This window comes from Furipterus horrens, unplaced genomic scaffold, assembly GCF_987537825.1.
Source record: "Furipterus horrens unplaced genomic scaffold, mFurHor1.1.pri manual_scaffold_3, whole genome shotgun sequence".
NCBI classification, from domain to species: domain Eukaryota; kingdom Metazoa; phylum Chordata; class Mammalia; order Chiroptera; family Furipteridae; genus Furipterus; species Furipterus horrens.
In genome coordinates, this window is record NW_028327173.1 from 29,001,467 (window position 1) to 29,020,204 (window position 18,738).

The following is an 18,738-nucleotide window of genomic DNA, read 5'->3' on the forward strand; positions in this document are numbered from 1 at the left end:
GACTTGCCCAAGGTCATGCAGCTGGGTAAGTGACAACCGTGGGACATTCAGGAGGAACTGGATTTAAAATGTAGTCATGGGGTAGTCAATGTAAAGATTGGACAGAAAATACTACAGATATACAAGCACAAGAAACAAAGTTCCAGCAGGCTGCAGGAGGACTGGAGGGAAGCCTGTCAGGAAGCAGTCACCCTCTGCTGCCTGGGGCTATGAGGGCTCTTCTCTGCTTCCCAGCATGCCTGCCCTTGCATCATTAATGTAACGCCTCCCCTTTTCTTCTCTGTAGCTTCAGCTTCCCTGTGATTTTGAGTTACCACCACATCAGCTCTGGCTTGACAGTATCTCAGGCATCCGTAGCCCACTGACACAGACTTGCAGTGTCATCATTTTCAATTCTCAGCAAAGAATTGTCTTCCTGTTTGGGATAAGTGTACACCCTTGGTAGAATTTAGGAGTGGCCAGGGGTTGGCTGGGTTCCTTGCTACAAACATGGCTACCAGATACCTTACCTTCTCTGGGAGAAGGGACTATGGGCAGTCAGACAGTCTATATTCTATTGCAGGTATGAATCCAGATATTCTGACCTATTTCCCAGTGCCAGAGCTGCCCTAGCTTCCTTTCCATTGTCATCTGACTCAACAAAGGTTTGACCTAATCTGTGCAACTTTCTGTGCAAGGTGCTGTGCATGTGACTCAACTTATGTCAACTCTGTCTTCCCTCCCACAAGGCCAAGGATGGAATAGGGGAGTCCTGTTTGTCTTCAATAAGCAGATCACTATGCAGAACCTTGACAAAAGGAACCACAGCTCTGTGTCCGAGTTCGTTCTCCTTGGCTTCTCCAGTGAGTCACCAGTCAGAATGGCCCTGTTCACTTTCTTCCTCCTCCTCTACCTCATCACCCTTTTGGGCAATGGGCTTATCATCACCCTGATCTACCTGGCTTCACACCTCCACACACCCATGTACTTCTTTCTCAGTGTGCTCTCTTTGGTGGACATGGGCTATGTCACCACCACCGTGCCCCAGATGTTGGTTAATATGCTGTGTCCGAGGACGACTATCTCCTGGGGAGCTTGTGTAGCCCAGATGTTCATCTTTTTGGTCCTGGGCATTGCTGAGTGTGTCCTCTATGCCATTATGGCCTATGACAGGTATTTGGCCATTTGCTTCCCCCTGCATTATACCCTACTCATGAGCCGTGCCATTTGTGTCAAGATGGTCACAGTCTGTTGGTCCATTAGCATAGCTGGGGCTCTTATCTACACTGTCTTCACCATGCGTCTACCTTATTGTGGTCCCCACAAGATAAATCACTTCTTCTGTGAGGTCCCTGCTGTCCTGAAGTTGGCCTGTGCAGACACATCCTTTAATGACCGATTGGATTTCATCTTGGGTTTCATTCTACTTTTGGTCCCCCTCTCCCTCATCCTGGCCTCTTATGTCCGCATCTTTGCTTCCATCTTGAGAATCCGCTCATCGCAAGGGAGGCTCAAGTCCTTCTCTACATGCGCTTCCCATGTCATTGTAGTCACCATGTTCTATGGGCCAGCCATGATCATGTACATGAGGCCTGGCTCCTGGTATGACCCAGAGCGGGACAAGAAGCTAGCCCTGTTCTACAATGTTGTCTCTGCCTTCCTCAACCCCATCATCTATAGCCTCCGGAACAAGGATGTAAAGGGGGCCTTTCTGAAAGTACTTGGTGGCAGAGGGACAGCTCAATGACCCAGGGTGTTTCAGAGCTGTCCAGCGCCATGAGCAGACTTGATGGGTCTCATGTGGTTTCATAAAGATACATCAGTTTGAATCAACCTGAGCCTTCCTGGGTTTGTGAGCCACTGAGAGAGGGTGTGGCCACCCCTAAACTGAATGTCTCCTACTTGGTTGGAAAATTTTTTGCTGCTACTACCCAATGACTCAGTTAAGTATTGAAAGCAAATGAATTCTTCTGCAAAGACTACATCTTTATGACTCAAGGTCATTGCTTTATTGCTTTTCCTGGGTTCTTTCCTCACCTTTGTAAGTTTATGTCAGTGCAATACCATCACAGCCAAAGCTTTAACATGTGCACATGTTTTTCCACAGTGTAAAGGATTTGGGGATGAAAATGACATAAAGAGTGGACGGAATAGGCAGAAAGACAGCCATATACTTATAAATAATATTTAGCATTGCTCTTTGAGTTCGATGCTATAAAAATCTAAGCTATGATTATTTCAAATATAACTATATAACATTACAGCTAATAGTTAATCTGGTCTGGACTCCACTTGTGAAACTGACTTTGTCATGGTTTTACATTTTAAATCTCACATTGATTTTGAGAAAATAAATATATATTTCATTAAGTAAAACTATATGTGTTTATATGTATATCTGTATATCATTATATGTATCTGCATGCATATATTTATCCACAGAAGAGACAGAGACACATAGAGGTCATAGAAAATAATATGGCAAAGACTCCAAAATAAACTCTTATTAATATTTTGCCATATTTAGTCTCTTTTTAAATGATTAAATCATTTAAGAGAAAATTGAAATGTTCTTTGAATATTCTCAACTCCCTTGAATCAATCATTATGATTAAACTAAAGTTTATTCAGTGTATTTTTAAGTTTTTGCTACATACAATTGTATGAATAAACAATATGTATAGTTGTTCTTGTATAAATTTAATTTTTTAAATGATAGCATGATGTCATCATCATGTTTCTGACATCTGCCCATTTGATAATTATAGACCTAGCATATTCCTTTTGACAAGCATTTGAATATACCACATTTCACTTATCTACTATTGAACACTTATTTCAAATTTTCCACTATTTAAATAATTCTGCAATAATGTCTTTGGACATTTCTCCACATGTATTTTTTTTCTAGGATTTATTTATATGTGGACTTTGCATATTACAGAATCAAAGAATTTTAATTTACTAGTTACTCCTAAATGTTCTTCCAAGTAGTTATACTAATCTATACCTTTCGGTCCCATCAATACTTGATATTTTTCATGTATCTCAAATATCTTAATGGTCTTATCTATGCATAGATGGAAAATGGCAACATTACTTTTTGTTTCATTTGTAATTTCCTAGTTGCTAGTAAATTTAATATCTTTTCATAAGACTGTTGATAGTATTGTGAAGTGACTGTAGTAAGTTCTGAAGTCAGACTTCTGTATTCTTTTTTATTACTAAATGTATTCGGGGTGACACTAGTTAACAAAATTATACAGGTTTCAGGTGTACAATTCTATAATACAGTACCTGTACACTGTATTGTGTTTACTACCCCACGCCAAGTCTCCATCCACCACCATTTATCACCCCTATACAGACTTCTGTGTTTTAACCCCAGTTCTACCTACCCTTTACTAATTCAGTGATGATGGGAAAGTTACATCATTTCTCTGTTTCAGTTTCCTCGTCTGGTAATGCAAAGAAAATAATAGTATACACTTCAGAGAGTTGTTGAAAGGATTAAATAAGATAATACATGTAAAGCATTTATCACGGTGAGTAACAAATGATGATATTGTTTGCCTTTTCTTGATTTGTACTTTGTTACATATTTTGGGTATTTTTTATCTGTTACCTACATTGAATATATCTTCTTTCAGTTTATTATTTGTTTTCTTTATTGCAAAAGTCAGAGACAAACAAAAAAAAGAAAATGAAAATCATCCTTTACCTTAGACCTGGAGATAAGTACAGCAAATATTTTAGTGTCTGTATTTCAGGGTTTGAAATTTTTTAATTGTTTTCATTAATATTTTTGAAGATATATTATAATACAATTCTTTAAAAATTTATTGTTTTCACAGTTTTTATTTTTTAATTATATTTTATTGATTATGCTATTATAGTTGTCCTGATTTTTCCCCTTTTAACCTCTCCACTCAGCAACCCCTGCTCCCTCAGACAATCCTCCCACCATTGTTCATGTCCATGGGTCATGCATATAAGCTCTTTGGCTACTCCATTTCCTATACTGTACTTTACATCCCTATGGCTATTCTATAAGTACCTATTTGTACTTCTTAATCCCCTCACCTCTTCATCCATTCCCCCACCACACCCGTATCTGGCAACCATCAAAACACTCTGTATCCATGATTCTGTCTCTGTTTTTCTTGTTTGCTTAATTGTTTTTCAGATTCAATTGTTGATAGATATGTATTTTTTCCCATTTTATTCTTCATAGTTTTGATCTTCTTTTTCTTAAATAAGTCCCTTTAACATTTCATATAATAATGGTTTAGTGATTATGAACTCCTTTAATTTTTTCTCATTTGGGAAGCTCTTTATCTGCCCTTTGATTCTAAATGATAGCTTTGCTGAGTAGAGCAATCTTGGTTGTAGGCTCCTGCTTTTCGTGACTTTGAATATTTCTTGCGGATTCCTTCTAGCCTGCATAGTTTCTTTTGAGAAATCAGCTGACAGTCTTATGGGAACTCTCCTGTAGGTAACTAACTTCTTTTCTCTTGCTGCTTTTAAGATTCTCTCTTTATCTTTAACCGTTGGCATTTTAATTATGATGTGTTCTGGAGTGGTCCTCTTGACATCCATCTTTTTTGGGACTCTCTGTGCTCCCTGGACTTGCATGTCTATTTCCTTCACCAAATTACGAACGTTTTCTTTTATTATTTTTTCAAATAGATTTCAAATTTCTTGCTCTTTCTTCTCTCCTTCTGGCACCCTTATGATATGAATATTGGATCTTTTGAAGTTGTCCCAGAGGCTGCTTATATTTTCCTCATTTCTTTGAATTTTTCTTTTTCTTGTTGTTTTGATTGGTTGTTCTTTGCTTCCTTATGTTCCAAATCATTAAAGCGATTCTTGGCTTTATCCACTCTACTGTTGTTCCCCTTTGAATTGTTTTTTGTTTCAGTTAATGCATCTTTCATTTCTGACTGGATCTTTTTTACGCTGTTGAGGTCCTCACTAAGTTCCTTGAGCATCCTTATAACCAGTGTTTTGAACTCTTCATCTGAGATATTGCTTATCTCCATTTCAGTTAGCTCTTTTTTCTGGAGTTTTGATCTGTTCTTTCACTTGGGCCATGTTTCTTTGTCTCCTCATTTGGCAGCCTCCTTGTGTTTGTTTCTATGTATTAGGTAGAACTGCTATGACACCATGTCTTGGTAGTGTGGTCTAGTGTAGTAGCTGTTAGTAGGTGTCTTATAGGATCCAGTGGCACAGCCTCCCCTATCACCCAAAATGGATACTCAGGTGCGTACTTTTTGTGGGCTGAATACACCCTCCTCTTGTAGTTGAGCCTTGGTTGCTGTTGGCAGATAAATGAAAGGGATTTACCCAGACCAGTCAGCTGCAAAACTTGGCTGTGACCACTGACCACCAACCTCTGCCCTCTGTGGAGGATCAGCTGTGCAGGGGCAGGGCGGTGGTGCTCCAATGTGTCTGTAGGTGTCCACTGGGTGTGTGCTGGCACTAGGGGTTTTTAAGTGCTGTGGGCCTGGGGCCACCCTGACTAAATTATAAAACAATCTGAGATGGCTGCTACTTGTGCTGGGCTTGGAAATTCCCAGGCAAAACCAAACTTATAGGCTGGCTACTGCTAGTGCTAGGTCTGGGGATCACCGAGGCCAGCTATTGCTTGTTAGATAGGACCTAGGAACTTGTGAAGCACAAGCCAAAACTAGCCATTCATATGGAAAAGCAGCTTGGGTGGGGTGGAGTCTCTGGCAATTTCCAAGGCGGGTCAAACAGTGTCAGCCAAGTTGATAGAGTCTCAGATATGGCACCAGCTTGCCGCTAGGGGGTAGGGTTTAGAAAAGGGACAATGGCCTCTGCTCACCTTGATGCCAGACACTTCACTTCCTCCTGTATGCCACTGGTGCCTTTCAAGCTGCCACCCTGGAGCCGGAGCTCAGAGGGAGTGAGTCAGAGCAGGTGGGTCCATGTGTGGGTTCTATAAGAGGAACTGCTTGGGACTCCAGCAGTTTCTTCCACCAACTCAATCCCTGCTGGTGTTTGCAGCCAGAAGTTGTGGGGACTTATCTTCCTGGCACTGGAACCCTGGACTGGGGGGCCTGATGTGGGCTGGGACTCCTTGGTCCTGGGATATCCCTCCTGAATTTTTACCAACAACTTGTGGGATGCATCTGCATCCCTCCTACCAGTCTGGATGGATGTGGTTTGTTTAATTTTGTAGTTGTCAGACTTCCATTAAACTCAATTTCTGATGGTTCTGAGTCATGATTGTTCTATATTCTAGTTGTAGATTTGATGTGGTTGTTTGAAGAGGCAAGCCATGTCTGCCTACACCACTATCTTGACCAGAAGTCTTGTTTTCATAATTTTTAAAATTGAATTATTCAGTATGTATTCTTCTGTAACTTGGCTTAATTGCTCTACAATATGTTTTGATGTGTATCTGTATTGATTTGTTTTTATTGTTGAAGAGTATTCTTTTCACTTTCTTTTGATGAACAGACTAGAATAATAACTTAATAAATAGAATTTTTAATGAACTTATTAATTTTTTATGTTTTTTCTTAAACGAACGTATGTCAAAAATTTCACTGAGCTCATTAATTCATGAAGGCATCAGTAAGATGTTAGGATTGGTTCAAGGAAGAATTTGACTTACAGATATGTATGTTTTCTACTGAACATTTGCATTGTTATGAATGTGAATCCTTTGCATTGTTATCAGTTTTCTACTACTTCCCAGTTATACCTGCAGAGTTGTAAAATACCCTAGCCTATAAAAGGTCAATTAAAGGAGTGCACCCCTATAAATTCAGATAATCCTCAGAGGACCTGCTAGACAACATCAGAGGGCACCAAGAAATCTCTTTTGCTTTTTGGCAAGTCTTAGATGGTGTTTTCCGGACAATATCCACCCTTGGATCTTAAATAATCTTTAAAGATTATTCCTAGTTACAAAACAAAATAGGATGAATAAAAAAGAAATCCACAGATGGATGTCTCTCTCTGCCTCCTGTGGCTTCTGTTTGTGTGTGTCTCTCTCTCCCTTCTCAGGCCTGTCTTTTTTCCCTCATTCTTTCTGATTTCGTGGCTTTCTAGTTTTACCTGTTTCTCTGGGTAGCTCTTAGCCCCCGCAGGCCTGTGCTGATACTACTGGGAGAACGTGTGTGTGCGTGCATGCGTGCGCCTGAGAAAGAACATGATAATCAGTATTACTGCAAGCAACACCCTTCCCCCCTTTTTTTTTAACAAAAAAGAAAAATTTCCTGCTTGGAGCCATGGCAATAAATGGTAAAAGTAAAAATTCAAAACTGTCTTTAGTCTTTCATTTCCTAGCCTGAAGGAGAGTAGAAATGAGAAGAGAAGATAAACATAAGGCTCCAAAGTGAAAAAGTAAATTATTTTTCTCTGATTTACATTATATGCTGCCAAGGGATCAAAGCTGACACCCCCATTCTCAAACCCGGCAAACTTTGAGTCTAGAGGCTCACCCCCTACCAAGATCTTGGGTTCACACAATTCATTTCTGTCTTCTCATTGATAACAGGTCATCATCAAACCTGGTTGTGACAGAATCAAAACCTAAGCCTCAGAGAGACCAAGCAACTGACCTTAAGACTCTCAGCAAGCCAGCCAAGGAAAGTGAGAGTGGAAACCAGTCCCCAGGCCCCTCTCTGGACAAACGCATAGACTCTCAAAGGTCAAGGAGTCCTGGGGCCAGAGACCTGTCACTCACATCTTCCCTGCTTCCTCTGCCCTCAGCCTGCAGGCACAAGCTGGAAGTAAGCATTGGGCAGCCTCTCAATACTACGGCCCTGTTTAAGGACCTCCATCTCAGAAGCTGAGGAGAGAATGTAGTTTGCAGCATCAGGTTCTCTCTGTCATCTTTGAGAGCAGAGCTAGGTAGTGCAAGAGCCTGAACTAGGGGGTCAACTCACTTGGGGGTTCACCCTACTTCAGACACTCTTGCTCTGTGACCTTAGGCGAGTTGCTTCCCCTCTCTGGGCTTTAGTAAAATGAGAGAGTTGTACTAGTGGTTACCAAAGTAAGTTTCAAGGAGGCTTCAACTAGTTGGAGGAACCACGGGGAGCCACGTGTGTCTGGGTGAGGCGGGTGTGAGTGGAGTGGTTCTGAGGTCCTTCAGAGTCTGCCTTTGACAGAAAGGTTCACAGATTTTTAAAAACCTGACAATGTATAACTCTGAAATTATAAGACCCCTAAGTTCTGCTTCTAAAACCCATGCAGTTCAACATTTCCAGTTCTGTTCTCAAGGCAACCTAGAGGATGGCATGTCCTCATTCCTACCTGCCTCCACTCCGATTTCAGCCTCAGAGGTCCTCCCTGGAGGACATTTAATCGCATCTCACCGAGGCACCTGGAGAAGGTTGGGACTGTGGGGCCCTTTGCTCTGTCTCTACAGCCCTACCTTCTGGCCCCGGTCACCTCCAAATGTAGGTGTAAATAAAAAGGTGTTGGATGTCTTTCCTAGAGGGGCAGTTCCAGATTATTCACCACCTTCCTTTTACAGATGAAATCACAAGGGCCAAGGAGGGCAGGTGACTTTCCCAAGGTCATGCAGCAAACCAGTGCTCCAGTATACACAAGTGCCCAGCTCTCACAGGATGCATAGGGCATGGCCAGGAAAGCAAAAGCCTTGTATGCACTTTAAGATTCTGATCCCTAGCCCTGTCTGCTGTGGCTCAGTAGATTGAGTGTCGGCCTGTGAGCCAAGTGTCACTGGTTCGATTCCCAGTCAGGGCACATTATTAGGTTGCACATCAGGTCCCCAATTGGGGGTGCAAGTAAGAGGCAACCACACAGTGATGTTTCTATCCCTCTTTCTCCTTTCCCCCCTCTCTAAAGAAATAAATAAACAAGCAAGTAAATAAATAAATAAGAAAGATTCTGATCTTTTCTTATTAATAATAATAACTGACATTTCTGCCCTAGCTGGGTGGCAGGCAGGGCTGTAAATTGAGAGTCACAGGCAATCTCATTCTGGTCTTGTATCCATCTGGGCAGGGTCTCTTGTGAGGGAGCCTGTATGCACTTCATGGGGCCAGAGCTGGAAGGGAGCAGCCAGAGCTCTCAGAGCAGGCCGGGGCCCTTCTCTGCTTGGGGCCTACCCTTCCCAGTGATCAGCTTCCTCCTCTCACCAGCTCCAGTATTCTCTGGGCTCTCACGGGAGTTTAGGACGCAGAGAAGTGCCTGCGTTTTCCGTTCCCACCTGTGCTGGCTCAGGCAGGGACACCAACTGCCCAACATGGGGCTTGGTATTTACTCACCACCCACTTTGTCCTCTGGCATAAACTCAAGACTATCTTCATCCAACTTCCCAACCACCCTGAAGAGTCCCACTGAAGTTCAGAGAGGTGAAGTAGTTAGTGCAGGTTACAAAGCAAGAGGGGCAACGCTGCTCCCAGAGCTCAGGTGTACTTGACTCCAAATTCAGGGCCCTCTGCTCCGCATGCTGCCTCGGGCTACATTGGCTTCGGTTTGCCAGCCCCAGAGGTCTACTTGCCTCTGGAATCTAGAATCTAAGTTCACTTCTCTCTCTTTTTTTCTCTCTCTCTTTTGTCTTTATCATCACACTTCCCCTCTGGGAGCTGCTCTGATCCCACCCTAGACTGAGTCATTCTAATCTGGATTGCTGTTCTGTCTCACTTACACTAGTGAGAAATTAGGCATTCACCTCTCAGGTAATCTCCTATCCAGAACATTTTTACCATAACCAATAAACGCATTTGCATAAGACTACATAAACTGATGCCCAGGTGCAGTTCAGTGGAGGAGGTAAACCAAGACAACAGAAGCTTCCATTCCATTCTCCCCTCGCCTCTCTAGGTCCTTACGTCCCTCTCCATCTCTGATTTTCCTCTCTCACCTCTATCCAAAGAAGCCCAATTCCTGTATATTCCATCTTCAAAATATCATTTGGATGTTATTCTGATTATAAAAGTAATTCATGTTTATTGTGGAAAATCTGATAAATTCAGAGAATGTAAGCAAACAAATATCACCATAAATCTAATCATCAGAAATGACCACTGTTAACATTTTGGTATATTTCTTTCCAATTTTTTGTCTATGCATATAGATTTTTATACTATTAGGACACAGTTTGATATCCTGCTTTTGTTTTTTTAAGGTAATAATTCTGTTTTATGTTGTTGTTTTTGCTCAATTGTTTCAGCACCATTTGTTGAATATTTTTTTACACCTTTGTCAAAGATCCGTTGGGCATGCTTATGTAAATCTTTTTTGGGGGTTCTTGGTTTTGTTTCATTGATCTATCAATCAGTCTCTGCCAGTACCACACAGTCTCTGTTAATGTAGCTGTATAGTAAGTCTTGAAACTGGATAGAGGAGTAATTCCTCCCACTTCAGACTTTATCAAAATTACTTTACCTAATTCAGTTCCTATGTCTTTTCATATAAATTGTGGAGTAATATGGTATATATTTCCTATGGTCGACAAAGTAGTGGCCCTACAATATATCCACATCCTAATCCCTGGAATCTGTGACTCTCTGTGTTACATGGCAAGGGGAATTGAGTTTGCAGATGGAATCAAGGTTGCTAAATGTTTTTAAATATAATTATTCTGATACCTTGCTTTTTAATTTAGCAATCTGTTGGAGCATTTCCCCACAATGTGAAATAGTCTCCAAAATGTGATTATAAAGGCTACAAGGTGTTCAATCATACCCATATATCATAATTTATTTAACCGGTCTCCTATTGTAGGACATGGAGGCTGTTTCCAGTTTTCCCTATTACAAACAATACTGCAATGAACATCCTTTGTGAAATCTCTTCCCATGTCTCTGATTTTTTTCCCTATACGAAATTCTTTTTTTTTCCTATGCAAAATTCTTAAAAGTGAAATTACATAATATCGAATTTTCCTTAAAAAAGATTACAGCAATTTATTTCTCATATCAATATATGAGAATTCCTAGTTTACTGTAAACTGGCCAATGGCAGGCGTTGCCATTGTAAAAGAATTTTTTTCAAACTGTATTGATATAAAAACTATTATTTCATTGATGTTTTAACTTGCCATCTTTAAATATTATAAAGATTAAGCCTTTTGGGGTTCATTGGCCATTTGAATCTGCTCATTTGTGAATTTATTATTTGTATCTTATTATCTGTTGTTAGAGTTTTTCTTTATGTTTTAGAAGAGAGCTTTATGTTCTAATGACATTAATCGTTTGTCTTCCACTTAAGTCACAAATATCAGTGGTTTTTTAACTTAGAAAAAGATATCTTTTTTTATATGAAAAAAAGCTCATTTTTTTTCTCTACTGTTTCTTCTTTTGTTTTTCTGCTTATGTGAAAGGAAAAGATATTGGCACTTATGTGGGGGGAATATGAGCAGCTTGGGCATAACATGGACACAAGATTATTGAGAGAAAGGGAGCTAACTTTCTCTGCACAATTGAGTAGATCAGCTTCTAGGAACTAGAGAGGAAAATGCCAGGAAAAAAAAAAAACTGTTGCATAGATGACATAGGGACTTTACAAAATTAAATATTCAATTATAGATGGTTTCTGTTCAGTGCTGCATTGTAAATCATCATACTTTCAGGATAAGTCTTACAAATGAGAGTGTTGTGTTGGTGAGATTTGGAGCATAAAGGAGGAAGAGAATAGAGCTGAACCATCAGAGAGGTCAGTACCCACATGAGGCAAGGCAGCTGGAGGGGGGTGGTCAAAGACTCAACAGGAGCAGGGATTTTAGAGCAAAGTGACCAGGGGTACACAAAGAACCTTCCAAAATGCTGGCGAAAGTACGATGTTGCTTTATTTGCATATTATAGGGAAAAGATTTCATTACCCTGAGTCTGAAGGACTTACTTGGAAACATTTAGGTGATGCTTAAAAGGCCATTCTCTGTCCCTATGTAAAGTAAACATGTACCCATATATTTTCTCCTAGGATGTTTTATAGTTTTATTTTTTGCATTTAACTCTTTAACATGTTTAGAATTCATCTTAGTAGATAGTGTAAAATCACTTGTTTTCACCTAGATCATTTATAACTCTTCCTTGCTCCTGATTTATAATATAATAAATAGTAAGCATTTTGGTAAAAATATGTTGAATGAATGACATAATTAATGAATACCAATGAAGCCTCATTCACCAGAAAAAGTTAAATCTTAAATATTAACTCTAACCCAATGAATGAGTATAAGAGTCCTAACCCTCGTCCTAATCTTAAACCAAGACTTTGCAACCTCTGTAGTCACAAGAGACATTAGAAATAGAGTGAATAATAGAGATAAAATCAAGGCTGTGCCAATAAAAGGAGGCACAGACACCTACAGGCCAGAACAGCTCACAGCATAGAGCAAGCACTTCCCTGACTTGGTCTTCACCATTTTTATCACTATGACCCTCAACAAAATCCTGAACCAAACCCTACTACCACTCACACTACTATGGAGACATATCCCATGGGGCCACCTGCCCATCCAAACTTCCTGTTAGGAAAGGTAAATGAGACGATGAGCGTGGAAATTCCTTACACACCCTTGGCACAGACACTCAATCAATTCCATATCCCCCAAAAATTCTTTAAACAGGCAGATCACAATGCAGGAAGTCAACCAGTCTGCTGCGACACAACTCATTCTATTGGGCTTTGCTCCTGACCCCAGGATCAATCTTCTGCTCTTCACCTTCTTTCTAGTCTTTTACCTGTTGATCCTTATGAGCAACAGCCTCCTCATTACCCTCACCCACCAGGACTTGAGCCTCCACATGCCCATGTACTTTTTCATCACCATCCTTTCCATGCTGGATGGGTGCTACATGACCACTACAGTGCCCCGGATGCTGGTGCATATTCTCAGCAGGAAGAGGGCCATCTCTCATGCTAGATGTGTAGCCCAGATGTACATCTTCCTCCTTTTTGGGATCACCGAGTCTTGGCTTTTTTCCATCATGTTCATGGACAGGTACATGGCCATCTGCCACCCTCTCCAGTACAAGGTCATAATGAGCCCCTGGGTGTGTCTCCTCATGGTGGGCATCTGTCCAGCCTACAGTGTGGTAGGTGGTCTGTGTTTTACCTTCTTCACCATGCTCCTGCCCTACTGTAGCCCTAATGAAACTGACCACTACTTTCCTGAGGTTCCTGCCACCCTGAAGGTGGCCTATGTGGACACATTCCTCAGTGAGTTGGCAGATTTCATCATGGGTTTCAATGTCATTGTGGTCCCACTCTCCCTAGTTGTCATTGTCTATGCCAACATCTTTGCCGCCATCATGAAGATCTGCTTGGCTCAGGGGCAGATCAAGGCCCTCTCTACCTCTGCCTCTCACATCACTGTGGTCACCATGTTCTCCATTCTCTGCATCATTATGTACATGAGCCCTGGCTCTGATTCTTTGTCAAACAGTGGTAAGAAAATGGCCCTTTTCTGTAACGTTGCCACAGCCTTCTCAGCCCTGTCATCTACAGTCTGTGGAACAAGCACATGAAAAGGACTTTCCTCAAATTGATGGTATGGAGATAGGGCCCCAGAATGAATTTTTAAAGCTGAAGACCTGGGAGCAAAGCAGGACTCATACTCACCATGAGCACTCTTTCATGAAACCTGGAAGAGCTGGACTCCATAAAGCTAACATCACCCTGAACCAGTGGGAGTGAACAGGGCGCTCAGACATCGGCCGTGTCGATGGTGATATAGTTCGAGACAGAGAAGATTGAATAGATTCGGCACAATGGTCAAGAGCCTAGATTTTAGTGCCACATGGACCGAGATGAGGCACTTGGTTTTACCAATCACTAGATATGTGAATTTTTGCAAATCATTTAACTACTCTCAAGTTTGTACCTCTTCTTTACAGGGAAGTTGTAATGATTAAATGAAATAACAGATGAAAAGTACTTAGTACAGAGCCTGGCATATAGTAATCTTTCAACAAATGTTTGTTTTAATTTTTAAAATTTACTATTCAGGGATGAACTATCGACCAATAAGCAGCTATGATTCTCCTGATCCATGAAAGTGACTAGAGCCCTAGAGAGTAAATAGGAGAGGGGGAGGGAGAAGTAAAAATTCAAAAACTGATAAGTGGAGAAACTTAGGGTGAGAAAGAGACTTGAGAAGGAGGAAGTGAACCTATATCTACCTGTCTAAAAACTGCTAGTTGGAGCATCTGAGGTCAACTGAAATTATCTTAGAAAAGGGGAAGGTACTATTTTATTATGACTTGTTTCTTTTCATTTGTATTTTTATTTCCATTTTCCTCTTCTCTCTAATAAAATCCATTTTGGAAAACTACAGCCTGTCTTAGGTGATCTCAAGGAAAAGGGACTCTGTCCACTTAAGAATGAGGAAAATTAGAGAAGAGACTGGGAATACCATTACCTGCAGATGCAAAATTTAGCTTGGAGGGACTGTTCCTAAAACTGTGCTTATTCCTCATAGAATGTTTACAAATGTAAATTGTTTTCCTCCAGGCTTTACTGATCTGCAGTCATGTTACCGTATTGCCCACATTTACCTGCTCTTGTCTTTGCTTGCTGTTGCAGGAACTCCAGCATCCAGCAAAGCAGTCACCATGACATTCTAGGATGTCTCCTGTAAGCTTGGGTTCTTTTTTCCCAGCCCCTTGCTGATGCACTTGCCCATGAAACTCCTTGCAGCCTACAGTGTGGTGGGTGGTCTGTGTTATACCTTCTTTAAAAAAAACAAAAAGCTGTGCTGGCCAGAATTATTTAACATGAAGGCCTGTGCCCTCCGTGAGAGCCCATGGCTATGGGTTCACAATGTCCTCAAAGACATTACCTTACCCCACTGTCCAGGAGTCATAGTGTTGTGTAAATAATGGAGCCAAAGTAAAAATGGGGTATATAACAGCAACATGCTCTACAGAAGCCGAATAATATCATTAACATAGAAAGAGTTCTTACTAATCGGTAAGAAAAATACAAACACCCCAGGATAATGGGAACAGATAGGAACAGTTCATAAAACAAATCCAAGTTACCAGTAAGAATATGGGAAAATCCCATCACAGTAGGCACCAAAGAAATGCAAATTAAAATACCAGTGAGATACCCCTTTTTCACCTTTGGAACTGACTAGGAGTTTTTAAACAATGAAATCAGGGGTGACCGGAAGACATTAAAACATGGCCTTTCACACATTGCTGGTGGGAGTATAAATTGATCTTTTTGGAAGAGAATCTGGCTTCATGTATCAAGGACCTTAAATACTATGGCTAACACTTCCAGTTTTAGGACATTTTAGGGAATAAATGTCAGACGTGTAGGAAGTAATACTACAATATTTGTTGTTACTTAAGACATGACAAAATTGGAACCAATTAAAAACGCTTCTATAATAGTGAATGTCTTAAACATATTACTTAAAGAAATAATACAGGAGTGGGCAAAAGTATGTTTACAATTGTAGTACAAATAAATAACACAATAACTAACAAATAATAATACAAGAATAAAATGTTCTAGGTACTCACAATATTTAATATATTTAATATATAATAGTTAATATAGTTAAATAAAAAAAGGCTACAGTTTATACTGCAAATCCACTAAGAAGGTGGTATGATACTGTCCTTGAAGTCTTGGCTAAATCATTGTTCTGAAACTTAAGAGTACCTAGGAATCACTATAGGATCTCTTCAAATGCAAATTCTGATTCCATAGGTGGAGGGTGGCAAGACTGCATTTCTTAACCACTCAGATGATGCTGGTGATGCTAATCCACAGACCTCTGCTTGATTAGCAAGAGTCCAAATCACAAGGGAAAAACTCTGCATGAACCAATGCCCATGAGTTGCATCCTGGTATTCAGGCCCTTGTGTAATCCCCTTCCCTAGAGTTTGGGCTGGACCTAGTATTTCATTTTTCATAATCACAATACCCCAAAAGTGAGGGGCAGTCACCTTCAACACCAGGTTACAAAAGACGCTGGTTCTGTATTGTTCCCAAGCCCTCTCTTACTCTCTTGCTTGCTCTTATGAAGCCAACTGCCACTTGGTGTGCTGCTCTAGGGAGAGGCCCACATGGAAGGAACTGTACAATAGTCATGAAGCAAATGAGACCTTCAGTCCAACAGCCTTCCAGTAACCGAATCTTAGCAACAATCAAGTGTACCTGGAAGCAATCCTTTCCCAGTCAAGCCTTAGGAGATCTGCAGCTCCAGCTGGTGCCTTCACTGCATTCTTGCGAGAGCTTTAATCCAGAGGACTCATCCAACTCAGATTCTTGACCCAAAGAAACTGTGAGTATATATATCTATAGTAAAGGTTTGTTGTTGTAGGACGTGAAATTTGGGGGCTAATTTGTTACACAGCAAGAAATAATTAATACAGAGGCATTGCTAAGAGTCACAAAGAAACTTTGGGGAATGACAATTATAATCTTGATTATGGTGATGGTTTCATAGGTATATACATATTTTAGAATTCATCAAATTGTATACTTTCAATATCTACAGTTCATTGTATGTGAGTGTACTTCAATAAAGTTGAAAACTCATTCTGAAAGCATCTGAGTGGGAGGAGATTTTTACCCAGTTACTAGGAATTTTTACTCCCTTATACAAATATTTCACCAAAACAAAGCTCCCTTCTTTAGTGACATGATGACTTAGATGCTTTAAATTCATACTCTCCTAATAATAGTACTGGTTAAAAACTGACCTATATTATACTTTCCTGAATTCTATTTCATATGATCACCTTTGATTTTTCTTAAATTGTTCTTAAGTTTTTCTCAAATTAAGCTATAGTGAGCTCAATCACTCAGTCTCATGTTCACTTAGTAATAGAAAAGATGAGTATTATGCCAGTTCTTTGCCAGGTCTTGTAAACTGGTAATACAAAACTGAATCAAATGTGGGATTTGCCTTCATGGACCCCACTGTCTGGTGTCTGTACGCTTGAGGAACACCTACTGCCATAGCCTTTCCGGGGTTCCCATATATAATCTCATTGAATCAAACCCATTAACATATGTGTGCTCACTGATGTTGGAAAGACTTTGCATGGAGAAGTCATATAGACTGTGTCCCAGGTTTGTTGCTGGTACCCGTGCTTCTATGCCTTCATTCTAGTGCTTTGCTCCAGACTGTCACATTGAGGAAAGCTCTCTTCACATCTTAGTCCCTAAGACTGTAGATGATGGGGTTGAGGAAGGTAGAGATGACATTATAGAATTGAGCTAGCTTTTTTAGAGAACACAGTGACCATGGTAATGTGTAGGCACAGATAGAAAAGGTCTTGAGTCACCCTTGGGCAGAGCAAATCTTCAGGATAGCAGCAAAGATCTTAATGTAGACAATGCTGATGAGAGAAAGTGGATCCAACAGAAGGAAGAAGCCCTGGTAATTAAGAGATGTGTCTGAACAGGCTAACTTCAACTGCAAGTACTTCACAGAAGTGATTGATCTAATCGGGTCCACATGGAAAAAATATTGTAACAGAAACGGTATATATCAGGACACAGATGATTACCCCAGCATCCACAGAAGGCCATCAGTCACCCCCACAGCAAAAATCCATGATGACTTTATACCTCAGGGGACAGCAAATGGCCAAACACCTGTCCTAAGCCATGACGGCAAAAAGTTAAGCCTGAGTAATTCCCAGCACCAGGAAGATGTACATTTGGGCCACACATCCAATATAGGTGATGGTCTTCTTCTTGCAAACCAGATATACCAGCATCTGGGACACTATGGTAGTGACATAGCCCATATTCAGAATGGATAGGACTGAGGAAAAAGTACATGGGTGTGTGGAGGCAGGAGTCCATGCATATCAAGATGATAATAAGTCCACTGCCCAGAGGATGATGTGATAAAGGAAGACACTGAATAATATAATATTTATTTCTGTGTTAGGAGAGAATCCTAGAAGAATGAATTCAGTAAGAGAGCAGTTGTTTCCCCAGAGGAAGTCTTGCATCCCTCTCCTGGTGCGGAGAAAGAACAGAGCCTTCATTCATTCATAAGGTGAAATCTCCAGATTCAAATCCTGCTGCTACTCACCTATTAGAAGTGCCAAATACCAGTAGCAATGTAACTGCACATTAGGACCCCTGGAAAGCTGGGGACTAAATTTTTAAAAAATAATTTTTATTTAGTATGAAGCAGCATGTTAAGACTATATTACCCCAGTTTATTCTGAGACCACAGATAATAAATTCCACATTTCAAAATGTAGAACTTGCAAAAGGAGGGTCCAAAACAGTGTCTTATGCTCCAGGAATAGTTCATGAGGCTTATAAAAGATCTCATAGAGGTAAAGGAAAGAATTGGGTATTTAAGTATATAATATTTGCTGTGTTTCATAACAAATGGGGATGTCTGCCCCCTTTGAAGCTCCTCCCAAAAGGGATTTCAGTGAGATCACATGAATAGCTTGATGGGTACTCTGGAAGTGTAGAGGCACAGTTATTGGATATCTGACTCAAGCCAGAAAACAACTATTATTTGTAAATAAATTATACTCCAGGAAGAGTCAAAGTCATGTGTTTCCATGGACCAGAGGTAGGTGATACATCAGAGAGAAGGAGAGATGAAGAGACACACAGGGAGGGAGATATGAAATGAAAGGGAGAAAAGAAGAGAGAAGGAAGGAAGGAAGGAAGGAAGGAAGCTATCATGCTAGGATACTATACTCAAAGAATACAAATATCCTTAATAAATAAAAGCTTTTTGCTCTCAAAATGAAGCAGAGACAGATAATTAACAATCAAAAGACTCACAGTAAAAAAATATTAAAG

General features: G+C 40.5%; 2 protein-coding genes across 2 annotated transcripts; both read left to right on the top strand.

Moving 5' to 3' along the window:
* The first annotated feature begins 775 nt into the window (after window positions 1-775).
* On the top strand, window positions 776-1,726 carry LOC150014732 (olfactory receptor 2A12-like). Its single transcript, XM_090271588.1, has one exon. It carries the CDS (start codon window positions 779-781, stop codon window positions 1,724-1,726), a length of 948 nt encoding a protein of 315 aa, XP_090127714.1. The 5' UTR covers window positions 776-778.
* A 10,840-nt stretch (window positions 1,727-12,566) lies between these two features.
* LOC150014733 (olfactory receptor 2B2-like) lies at window positions 12,567-13,492 on the top strand. The gene is given in 2 exon segments (XM_090268262.1): window positions 12,567-13,416; window positions 13,419-13,492. Coding segments are annotated over 2 exon segments (924 nt in total).
* The last annotated feature ends 5,246 nt before the right edge of the window (window positions 13,493-18,738 follow it).